Below are 12,625 nucleotides of genomic sequence, written 5' to 3'. Positions count from 1 at the left end.
AACTATATCAAAAGCAAATTAGGTCTTTGAAAACCTGATTATTATTTTATACAGCAAAGAGTGATAACATCTTTGAAAATATAATGTAGATGCTGTATGTTTGGCATGGACCACTTGTCTGGGGGTTGCTGAACTTTAGTGATGAGAGGGATGACAACAATGTCATCTAGAAAATACAGTTTTCCCACAAATAAGAAATTTGGAGAGCAGTAAAATCTCAGAAGAGGAAAGATAAATAACCTGAATGTGCTCCCATGAACAGTAAATCAAGTTTCACCTTCACTCTGGAGCAATTTACTGAAATCCTCCCAGGAAGGATCAGTGGAATAAAAAGATAAAACTGGCTATATAAATGTTAGGCTTTATTCGAGCTCCCACTGCAGTACATTATTCGTGTGCTTCAAATGAATAGAAAAGAAAACAAAACCCAAGACAGAACAGAACAAGAAGACTGCTGAAGAAAGATCTCGGGGGTTAGGACTCCACTTTGGCAAGGGGTATATTCTCCACTTCGTGGATGCCCTCCTTGTCAATGAACCGGGCTTTGAAAGAGGGCAGGTTGAGGATGAAGCGCTTCTGAAGCTGTTCAGCAAAGACAAAAAGAGAAGAAATAAGATTCACTCAAAGCTTAAATAAAAGAGGAGAGTATACTTTAAATTTCCATCCTGGCTCTAGTGACCTGAAATATTAGGAACTAGAGTGGGGTTTTTCTCACTGCTCAGGAGTGAATTAGTGGGAGTTTGTTGTAAGATGATCCACATTAGACAAGCCTTGGGAAGAGATGAAAAATAGCCAGGCCTTTTAACATTTAGCATTTAAAAACATTTAAAAACATTTAAGCAGGAAAAGTAGAGTTTTTCTCTATTCTCTATATCCAAACTAAATTTTGGACACAAAGCACACATATCACAAATATAGTTCAATCAGGACCTCTTCAGAGCACTTCTTGATGTTACATTCAAATCCATCTCTTTAAAACAAAGATAAAGACTATTTTCCTACAATAAAAATCTTGGTGTCTGAAATGTCTGGAGTCTAATGTTTACACTAAAATTGGTCATGAACTTTAAGGTCAAGGCTTTACCTCTGTCTCACTTCATCACAAGATGGAAAAGAATTAGTATATACTTCTAAGAGTTCTTAGGTGTAACACAAGTGACAAGGATGCTGCAGTATGTTTAGAAGAAACATAAGAGGAAAAAGTCTTGATCAATATTATGTTAAGCATGCAAAAAGCAGAAGTAAAGCAAAGCGATTAAGCTCCAAGTTTATGTTCTGGAGGACATGAACCGTGCAAAGGCAACGCAACTGCCCGTAAATCCTTTTCCTCAGTAGCTATTCCACATCTGGCCAGTGCCTTTATTACCCTTCTGGCAAAGGCAGCAAGAAACACAAGAGGAAAAGGAACGTATCAGCAAATGAATGCAAACAAACATTCCTTTCTCAGGAGCATCATGGCCTGAGTTCAGCAACTCACCTCCTCTAGACATTTTTTTAAGAGCTCCATAGCTTCCTCACGTGTGATACCTGAAAGAGAAAACATCCACAGATTGATTTCATTAGAGGCCATCTCTCTCCACAGAAACTTTTATTAAATTTAAACAACTTTTCAGCTGAGCACCAAAACCTCTCCTTCCCAGCTCACAGAAAACACTTTCCAGATGTCCCGAGGATGCCCTGCACCACAGTGCTCACACCGCAACAAGCCATTGAGAATCAATTTGTTACAGGGAATGGGAAGCATGACGGAATTCTGCCTCCCATGGCCAGGGCCTGGCTCGGAGAAGCTCAGCCACCTCCCTCTCCTACAGTTCATTGCAGCTCTAAATCAGCTCCAGCTGCCCCGACTGGCTGTGAGTCCAGGGCAGGAGGTGGAGCTGGGTTTAGCATGATGTTCCTGCTGGGTATGAGCTCAATAAAGGGCAAGGCACATGTGGGATGCTCCCGCTATTCTCACACTTCAGGATAAAATCCAGCACTCTATAGGGGTGACAAGCCATGACAATGAAGTTCATTATTTTCCTCTGTTCCACAAGTAATGGTGCAAATGGAACAATAGATTGTTAAGGGACATGACTAGAAAACAAACAGGGTCTGTGGGTCTAAAACTTCTTTCTAGGCTTTGTTCCAGACCTGCATCCACAGTTCAGGCAAGTTAAATGAAAATGATCAGTTCATAGCTACATTTCTTGAAGGAGGTAGATGAAAGGATTTCTAATCTCAGAGCAGAGATAATAACTTAAACTCAGCTTTGCACACAGGAGGCAAATAGTTTGTAGCTAAAGCCAAAGATGTCAGATTAACAATACTCCATGCTTTGCACATTGCCTTATCTACACGGGGGGATGGGGCCGTGTTTATTCCTTGGCAGTGGATTATGATTCTAAAACTAAAAGTTTAGACAGGCACAAACATGTACAAGAGTTATGATGAGCAGCTGCCAAGTGCACAGAACTGTGAATCAGTCTAAAATCTCTCTGTTGCCCAGAGAAGCTGTGGCTGCTCCTGGGTCCCTGGAAGTGTCCATGGCCAGGCTGGCCACAGCTTGGAGCAGCCTGGGATAGTGGAAGGTGTCCCCGCCCATGGCAGGGGGTGAAATGAGATGAGTTTTAAGGTGGCTTCCAAACCAAACCATTCCATACTCTGTGATTCATCACCACCACTTCAGAGTGCTGGAGATGATCTTGCTAGGAATATCTTTTTGCTTGAATGTTTTTAACTTATCACACACAAAACCAATCCAAGACATGGAGCAACAGGACCTGGGACTGGCCTCTGAGTATTGATACTCTGGGAAAATGTACATGTCAGAGCCAACAGACAAGCAAGAAGATAAAGCTGTCAAACTGTTATTTGTCAAAAGCAGACTACCAGCTGCCTGGAAAAGTCCTGGAAAATGGTCCTGGAAAGTCTGATCATGTTCTAGAATAACTGAAACATCCTTTACTCCCAGTCTGTTATGCTGCAAACAGGGAAAAAGTACTAAGGAGTTGACTAGTTTTCTGTTACCATGCTAGCAAAACCAAAGGCAACCTTTTGAGCTCCATTTATCAAACAAAAAGTCAAGTTCCAATCTGTTGCACCACAGCAATGCCACCTGATTCAGCCAATGTATCACTGGTTAATAAACTCAAGGCCTAAATAGAAGCAGGAGAATTCTCCTGTCCAGTGGCTCCATTCACCTGGCTTGTAATAGCGGTCAAGGATGCTGAGGGTAAGGAATGCTCCATATCCATGTGCTGCAAAAGGGGCTTTAGCCAGAGCTGCCAGGTAATCCATGTAGTACAGGGCAGGGCCCTCGTGGTCATCGTAGCCAGCCAGGAGAAGGTTCACATGGTAAGGGGTCTGCCAAGAGAAATTATGTTTTTGTTAGAGCACTCACACCAAATCCTTGAATCCTGATTCCCTGTGCACCAGGAAACAGCAGCAGAGCTGATTACCCAATTTTTATCATAAAATGCTACATCAATCCTGTCTGCAGCACACTGTGGGTCTCAAGCTAAAACTGATCAGGTCTTCTGTTAGCATGGACTGCACAAGCAAGTAAAAACATAGAACTCTTATTCTCTTGAAAACCAGTGTGTTTGGGTTTTTTTTTTACAGCTTTCACAGCACACTCAAACTTTGAAAAACTTGAATGCAGTTTTCATGCCAGATTCTTTCACCTCAACATAAAACTTGTGGATTTTTACTGCTGACACGTGAGCACAACGTGAACATTTTGCAGTTTCTAAGAACTCTTTGTTCATTTAAGATGCTCTTTGCTCTCTTCCCAGTCCCCCTCCCAGTGAGCACGGCCCGTCTCAGCACATATGAAAGCTCTCACACAGTGCAGTTACACACAGTGTCCTGTTCACTGGCAATTTGGATTTTATTGCATGTACCAAGTTTAATATTTGGCAGTTTGCTCCATGTTCTGGGTTTAGTGTTCCACCATCATGAATAAATCAGATATCTCTTCTTCTCCTACATCTCCTTCCAAGATCTGTACTTTGTAAGACCATGAAACACGCACACTGTATTATTTTTAAATGACATGATCAGAAAAAATTTGGGCATTGTATGTATTTTTAAAACCAGCTTTTATATATTTCCAATATTTCCATATCTACACAGTGTTTCATATTATATTAATAGTACTAACAAGATATCTCCAAACTGCTGGAAAGCCTGGATCAACAAAGCAACAAAATGAGAAAAAAAAATTATGATGCAACTACCAGATTAAAAAAGCAAACAAAATTTCACCCTAAAGCCAAAACATTAACTGCATCATAGGAAAAGTTCATTTTGATACTCAATACAGTAAATTTCCACACACAACAACAAAAAAATCACACACCACTATATTGTTTTTTTCAGACAATATAAAAGAATCAAGCAGGCTACAGTTATATATAAAATATTATTATATTTTATACAGTTATATATAAAATATATTAAATTGTGTGTTTAATCTTCAAAGCATCCAAGAATATTTGGAAAGAAGTTACCATGCAGCTGTATTGGTTTAATTAAGCTGTATTTCATCATTTATTTATTCTGAAACATCACACAAGTTGAGCCATGACACAAGATCACTCAAATTACTGTGTGACTTGGAATTACCAACATTGGCATATGTGACATACTCAACCATAAATAAATGGTGTTATACAGACTTAAACCCATCTGTAAACTCATTTTCAGTTTTAAGTTCTCCTGCTAATGGTCTCTGAGACTTCTTAAAACTCAAATGTAAATATTTATCCCCCATGCCTTATTATTCTAGAAAGACAGAATTTAAACATTAGCAAATATACATGATCTATTTACTACTTCCATGATTATAAATTAAATTTGCAGTGTAACACCTCGATGCTGGGACTGGAATTCCGTGTACATCTCAATCCCTTAGTCCATTCCAAAGGCAGCCTTCCTTCAGTTCTGTAACTCAGTCCATGCCAACAACTCTCAACTCTTTAAAAGGCTGGTGTGGTTAAAGGGTCATACAATGAGTGATGACTGATACTCCAGGACATTATTTTTAGCCCTAACTTCCCTTCCTACAGAAGCACCATTTCTTATCCCAAGTAGCTTTGCACTTGGTGCTGTTTGATTTAAAATAACGACAGCAATTAGAAGATGTGTGAAATTGTTCAGAATTTACAGCTGAAGAGCACAGTTGTGCTAAACAGCCCAGCCCCAGCTCAGTGGCAACACAGCCCTGTGACATCTGGCGGAAGCCAAAGTCACAGCAAGGGGGAAAAGGTGGGAGCAAGGACGCTTCCTGCCAAGTGTGGACATGGGGAGAGGAGCTGAAAGCTGCCTTTGGAATCCAGCCAGACCCTGTCACCTACAATTAAACAGCATCACAACCAGAGACTGAACTTCATCACCTTTGGAGGACAGGGGCTTGTTTTTCCTATTCCCACACACACACACAACCTTGGCAGTGACTTCAATGTACTAAACCCTGCACTGCATTCAGCAGGTGAATCAGATGAGGTGCTGGAATAGGTAACAACAGAATCCTGGAATGGTTGGGTTGAAAGGGACCTTAAGGGACCATCCCATTCCACCCCCTGCCATGGGCGGGGACACCTCCCACTGTCCCAGGCTGCTCCAAGCCCCATCCAACCTGGCCCTGGACACTTCCAGGGACCCAGGGGCAGCCACAGCTTTTCTGGGTAACCTGTGCCAGGACCTCCCCACCCTCCCAGGGAACAATTCCTTCCCAATATCCCATCTAACCCTGCTCTCCTTCAGCTTAAGGCCATTCGCCCTTGTCCTGTCACTACACACTACAGCACCGCTCACCTCCATGAAAGCCAAAGCACCTTCCAGGTTTGCCTTAATCATTTGCCTTAATCACAATATATAAACAGAAATCACAAAGATTCTTTTCAGATTCTGCTTTGGAGCAGAAATCTTCTGTTTTAAAAAGAGAAATGTCATGAAAAAACACATAGTGACTATCAAGTAGAAGCAAAGACACCCGTGATGTAATGGCCTTAAGATACAAGCCCAGTGTATCTTAATACACTTGATACTTTCCACCAGAAGAAGAACTTCAAGGCACTGCCTTATGAACCATCCCCAAGATATCAAGAAGCTGGACTACAAGAGTCACAAGAATCCTAAATTAAATCAAACTGGATAATAGGGAGGAACTCAGATGGTGATGAACACTGCAGAACAAGCTCTATTTTGATCTTGGCCACAAGAAGAGTCTAAATGTCTGAGGAAGTCCTGCTGCAATTTAACCTTTCCTTTCATACACCTTCTGGCCTCCTATAACAGCTTCATACAGTGAGTACCAATAAAGCAACAAATTACCTTTTCCCCACCAAACTTTTTACTTCTCAACTATTTTCCCACTCTGAACAGGAGGCGCTGGCATGTTTTGCGTTTTAATTTTTATTTTCATGATCCACATGTTTACATTAGAAGCCTCTAGGAATCCCTATGCAGGTTCAACAGATACCAAGCACTAGTGTTAATCCTTCTGGTACCCCACATATTATGATGAAAATGTATCAAAATTCACAGGAAAATAAACAACTCTGATAGCAAGGCTTGTATTGTCAAATTCTAAATGCCACAAACAAACCATTAAGTGCTACGGTTAAAGAAAAAAGGTTCTGCCTGCAATGTGGAGATCAGTGTAGTGTGACAGCAGTGTCAGAGAGCGCTGTGCGCCCTGGGGCGTTGCCATCTGCACCAGAGCAGCACTTCATCTCTGGTAAATAAACACATCTGCCTCTGCCAGTGTCCTCCCCACACTGCTGCCCATCTGGAGCAGGTGAGCTGGAAGACAGGCATGGGCTCAGGAAGGATCAGAGCCACAGGGAGGATCAGGCCTCAAGGGATGTGGCACAGAGGAAGACAAAGGTGCCATATCAGTGCCACCTCCTGATGGGCAGGTTTACCAAAAAAGCCTGTTAAAGGTATTTTAAATCATGTGTGAGAAATAGCTGCCTCTGATGAAAGGGGACAGGACACTCAGACTCATCTGTGCAGGTCAGATATCCCCGAGATGAGCCATCAGCACCAGGGCCAGGCCCCAACATCGTCACTGCTTCACAACAGCCTTGAGAACTGCACAGGAATGCACAGAACACACACAGGCCTTCCAAATCACACCTTAACACAAGCTAAAGTAAACAGCACCACTGCAAACCAACACCTGCCAGCCATGCAGTTGGATAAAGCCATTTAAACCACAGTAGTGTGGAATCACAGAATATCCTGAGCTGGAAGCAACCCACAAGGAAAAATTGCTACTTGCAGCTGTGATTCATGTCAGAAAGGAGAACAATAATCTCTGGCTCTTTCTGTGGATGAGTTCTGGAAGAACTCTCACTCCACATGTGTAGTTCTCAACCATACAGCTCTGAGGTTAATACTGGCCTTTATTTGCTACTGTAAAACCTGATTGCAGGCCTGAGGAGGCACTTTTAGAATAGCAACACAATTTAACCCACACTCTACCCTGATCAATTTCATTCTCAACATCCTCTTTCTTCCTGTTTTCTTTCATATAGCACATTAACATTCTTCTCAATTAAATGCTTCCTAACCTTGGATCATTAAAGGTTTGTTTGACCCCTCACAGCAGCTTTTCATACTTTGATAAAAATCACTCTGGGAAACATTGGCAATTGCAGTTCAGTAACTTGAAAACAACCCCAACTTGGATGTGGTATTTACCAAACACCTCATGCTGCTGTTTAAAAAAAGCACTTGTTTTCCTAAATACATCAAACAGCTTTGCTCTATGAAATCATTTTCCAAGAAGATTAAACGGATTTGGTGCATTTGCATGAAAACCCACAATCTTATCTCAATGTTGAAGAAGTTTAATTCACTTCACGTCTGCAGTGTGTGACAAAGTGTTTATTGGGCCCAAGGCTGGAATTTTAAGTCTACGGTTGTACCACTTATTGATAAGTGATGTGATAAGCTCTTTAAATAAGCCAATCAAGTTCTATTTTACTAAGATATTATTTCAGCAACATGAACTCACAGAATCTCAGAATCACTGATGTTGGAGAAGACCTCAAAGATCATCGAGTCCAACCTGTGACTGACCCATCAACCTCTTCTAATCCAGATCAGAGCACTGAATGCCAAGTAGTTCCTTGAGCCCACTACGTCCCTGAGCAGCCAGTTCCAAATTCATCACTAAAGACAGCAGCTCCCACCTTTTCCAGACTCCATTATCTGAGAATGGAAATGTTCCCTGGAAGCCTTTACCAAAATCTCTCAGCTATTACTCACTCGACTCCGGAGATAGTCTGCAAGGTTTCGCCGGGTGAAGTTTGCAGCTGCAGTGGGAGACAACTCATAACCTGGAGAAGAAATGTGACTATTCATTTGGTAACAGCCCAAATCATTCACGTTTCACCTCCCACCTTCCCATTCCTGTTTTGAAATAACAAAATGTTCTTTAGTGACAAAATGTAGTGCCTTTTGTCTAATTCCATTTTATTCTGAAAGCTACTAGCATAAACAGAGCCCTCAGACTTTGGGTAGTTCATATCTGTGTGGACCATAGAAATACATGGCTTCAAAAAATTAAAGTATTAAGGACATGTAGCTTGACTTTTTTGTCCAATATATCAGAAAAACTGGTAACAGTTGGCATGCAATGGACATATTAAGAGAATAATAAGTCTGTTCGTAAAATATATGTGTTAAAATAAGTCTGTTAGTAAAATATTTCCTATCTATATAGGAAAGAAGTTTGCTGGGATTTGAATAAACCATTTAATTTATACTGTACAATCCAGACTCTATTTCTGCATCCTGCCTGATCATCTTTGCTGAACACTAAAAATACAGAAATCTTTTACACAAGGTTTGAGAACAGCACTTTCCACCAACATTCACCTGGAAACCACCCTTAGTTCTGCTCCCAACCCTCATGGCCTGTCCTGCTTCACTCACCATTTCTCATTTTGTAGAGCTGAACATTCTTCTGGATGTATTCTGCAAACTGCACTGTGTCTCCAGGCTCCCCAACACACAGCAGTAAGATCTTTTCACTCATCTTAAACATTTTCTCATGGTCTAGGCAAAGAAAATAAACATTGAGTGCCACGGTCATGAGGAAGAATAAACTATTTTGCCAAGATCCTGACGCATCAGGACTTGACAGAAGCAAGAAAGAGATTTGGATAACTGCATCATGACCTGGAGGACCACTAAAAAGCCTTTCTGAGCAAACACTGGCATTTGGTGCCTCACAGCTGGTGACACAGAACACAAGAGTTGTTAAAGAGAAACAAAGCCCTTCAGGAAGGGAGGCATTCCAGAAATATACAGTATTTCCTACCTTAGAAGCAAGGTAGGAAGGAATAAAGCTTCACACAGAATATTGTGTTCAAAGTGTAAGAATTTTGCTCAGTGACTATAAAAATTTATTCAAATATTCTGCAACAGAAGCAAATAATTTAATATAAAGCCAAAATATCAATGCATTGAGCAAAAGCAATCTTAGGAAATCCAGAAACAAATTCCACATCAAATGATGCCCTTTTCCTTATACCCAGCAGTCCCAAAAACCAAAAGTTTATGTGAAAGAGGCTTTTCTAGAAACATTTCTTTTGCTTGTCATTTTTTATGGAAAAACACAAACCAAACAACCAATGAGAATGAAAATTAAAGTAACAAGGAACAGTAATCCATATTTTCAGTTGTAACTGCAGTTTAAAACAGTTTTAAGTTTGTGCGTGTTTGAGGAGATCCAAATTGTTGCAATGACAGTGCTGAAGACAATCCTGTGCTCACAGAGTCTCCTCTCACCAGAGCAGGTACCCGGCACTTGGATATCCCAGAGATATCCTGAGAAGCTGTTGGAGTGAAGGGAAAATCCCTTCTCTCCACTGAGCCTCCACCTCTGAGCTTCCCTTCCAGCTCACTAAATGGTGCTGAACAATCTCCGCTGCAAGACAGGCACAAAGTGTCACAATCCTCTAAAACAATGTCAAAAGTTATCACAGCACTGCAGCTGCTGTCTGGAGCTCAGGGAAAGCCACTGACACCAAACAGCCCGTGCAATCCCAGACTGGTTTAGGTTGGAAGGGAGCTTAAAGCCCATCCCCCGCCACGGGCAGGGACACCTTCCACTGTCCCAGGCTGCTCCAAGCCCTGCCCAAGCTGGCCTTGGACACCTCCAGGGATGGGGCAGCCACAGCTGCTCTGGGCACCCTGTACCAGGGCCTCCCCACCCTCACTGGGAACAATTTCTTTCCAATATCCCATCTAACCCTGCCCTCTGGCAGTGGGAAGCCATTCCCTCTCTCCTGTCGTTCCAGACCCTTGTAAATTGTCTCTCTCCATCTTTCCTGTAGGCTCTCTTCAGGTACTGGAAAGGGCAATTAGGTCACTTCAAAACTTCTCCAGGCTGAAATTAATTTACAAATAAATATTCTAAATATAGATCTCAAATTTATGGGTTACACCCCCCCCCCCCCCTTCCCCCCAGCAAAAGCAACCAAATCCTATGTTCAAAGTACATTTTCCTTAAAACTTGTGAACAAACCTATTTGGAGCCAACATTAAGTTAGAAAACATTATTTAAAGTGATACAATTTTTATTTTGTTCAGCTTTCACAGCCTCTAACACTGTTCCAATTGTCTATCACAGACTTGAAGTGAAACATTTGAGGTAAAAGCAGTACTATAACATTTTTATATAGATTTCATTATATTCATTTATATGGACCTAGTAATCCTCTACTCTACAACTTTTTTCTAAAAGAGCTACTAAAGCACAGTCTTCAGAATAGAACAAGCCTCAGTCTAGGTCATTGCAACAGCAGGAAGAGAAATTGATATTAGAGAATTACAGAGACTTGGTGACACCCTAGATTTTTTAGCACACAAAAAAACCAAAAGCCGTGTTTCAGTCTGGTTCCTGCACTCTGTGCTACGAATTTCACCAATACTTTTAGTCCCCAGCATCTCTTTTCTACAATGAATTAAGTTTTACCAGTGAGTTAGGCACAAGTGAGCACCTCCTGTCACACATCGTTATCTCTGTGCGGCTTTTTAACACTTTTACGTTGCTGTGCAGAGCGAGGTTTGGGGTCACAAACCAACGCTCACCTGAATAGGTAAATTAAGCTGACGACCCAACACACAGCGGTCATACTCGGTCAGGACTGAGGACTTTACCCGGAGCAAGCGGCGATTTAAGCCCCACTTTGGCTCCGCGCTCCAGAGGCCGCCCGGCATTTCCGACAGCGACTCCACCTCCCCTAAAGAGCCGGGCAGCGCTCAAACCGAGAAACCTCCTCCCTTGTGAACAGCCTCCCCTCAGCCCGAGCAGTGGGCCCGCAGCACCCCGACCGTGCACACCGCGGTCACGCCCGTGGCCCTGGACCACCCCAGCGGGGCAGGGCTTAGCAGGGGGCCCCGGCATCCCACAGAGTCTCACCGTGCTTCATCTGGATGATGCTGGTGGCCGCCACGGTGTCCGCGGCCACCAGGACGTAATCGGGGCCCTGGATGCCGATCAGGTACTCCATGGCCGTGACACAGCGCGGCCCGGCCCGGCCCGGCCCACTGCGCCTGCGCGCCGGCGCGCCCCGATTACGTCACCGCTCGCGAGAGCCACTGCCCGCGCGGGGCCCTGGAGCCGTGAGGGGAGCGAGGGCAGGGGAGCGGGAAACTGAGGGGGTCGAGGTCCATCCCTTTGGACTCACGGCGTGTTTAAAGATGGAAGGGAGCCCCACGAATCTGAGGGGGCGGCGTTACATCCATTTGGAATCACGGGATGATTAAAGATGGAAAAAAGGACAGGGGGGGCTCGAATATGAGGGGGTCAGGTTCCAGCCCTTTGGAATCACGGGGTGGTTAAAGGTAAAAAGATCGCAGAGAAACAGGATAGCTGAATGAGGCACTGAGGTTGGAAAAGACCTCCAAGGTCACCCTCAGCCCAGTGCCACCACCATGTCCTCCACTAAACTGTGTCCCCAAGTTTTGCATCCACGTAAAATTTTCACAGAATCATCAAAGCTGGATTTAAGATCATGCAGTCCTTCAACCAGCACTGCCTCTGGAGCCACATCTCCCAGCTCCCCTCAGACACCTCCAGGGGCAGTGACCACCACATCCCCAGGCAGTCTGTTCCAATGTGTGACCATGCGAACAGTGAAATTTTTTTTCAATATCTAATGTGAATCTTCTCTGTCTCAGCTTGAGGCCATTTCTTCTTGTCCTTCACTGAGCTCACTCTTCTCATAGTAGGCAAGATGACCCCACCTCACCTATCCATCTGTCAGGGAGTTATGGAGAGCCAGAAGGTCCCACCTGAGCCTTCTTTTCTCCAGTCTGAGCCCCTCCAGCTCCATCAGCCATTCCTGGTACTCCAGACCCTTCCCCAGCTCTGTTCCCTTCTCTGGACACACTCCAGCCCCTCAATGTCTTGGAGGTCTTGTCATGAAGGGCCCAGAACTGTCCCAGCAGTGCCCAGATGTGCAGCCCAAGCAGTGCCAGCACAGGGGGATGGTCAGTGTCCATGCACCTCAAAAACACTGAAGTTGGTTCCCTGCAGCCAAAGGGACAATCCCAAGCCTGGCTCACCCATTGAGCCAATATAGGATTTTTTTCCCAGAGCTGCAGATGACCCTGTGGA

At 43.5% G+C, this 12,625-nt stretch overlaps 1 protein-coding gene across 1 annotated transcript; it reads right to left on the bottom strand.

Moving 5' to 3' along the window:
* Positions 1–341: 341 nt before the first annotated feature.
* On the bottom strand, positions 342–11,563 carry PSMB2 (proteasome 20S subunit beta 2). Its single transcript, XM_005529782.2, has 6 exons — positions 11,426–11,563; positions 8,932–9,054; positions 8,263–8,333; positions 3,183–3,345; positions 1,478–1,527; positions 342–582 (listed from the first exon to the last, which is right to left on the bottom strand). The coding sequence occupies exons 1-6, from the start codon at positions 11,514–11,516 to the stop codon at positions 475–477; spliced, it is 606 nt and encodes a 201-aa protein (XP_005529839.1). The 5' UTR covers positions 11,517–11,563; the 3' UTR covers positions 342–474.
* Between the last annotated feature and the right edge of the window lie 1,062 nt (positions 11,564–12,625).

The sequence above is a fragment of the Pseudopodoces humilis genome, chromosome 27 (assembly GCF_049639895.1).
Source record: "Pseudopodoces humilis isolate 2021_Gansu_Grassland_sample_001 chromosome 27, ASM4963989v1, whole genome shotgun sequence".
Lineage (NCBI taxonomy): Eukaryota > Metazoa > Chordata > Aves > Passeriformes > Paridae > Pseudopodoces > Pseudopodoces humilis.
The sequence above is the reverse complement of the archived record's forward strand: the minus strand, read 5'-3'. Positions and strand labels throughout refer to the sequence as shown.

Excerpts from the sequence above, each read along its gene's own strand:
- PSMB2 (XM_005529782.2), bottom strand. The coding sequence starts at position 11,516 with ATGGAGTACCTGATCGGCATCCAGGGCCCCGATTACGTCCTGGTGGCC. Across the intron at positions 1,528-3,182 it reads TGACCGCTATTACAAGCCAG|GTATCACACGTGAGGAAGCT; the intron begins GTGAATGGAGCC and ends TTTCTCTTTCAG. Across the intron at positions 583-1,477 it reads TAAAAAAATGTCTAGAGGAG|CTTCAGAAGCGCTTCATCCT; the intron begins GTGAGTTGCTGA and ends TTTGCTGAACAG.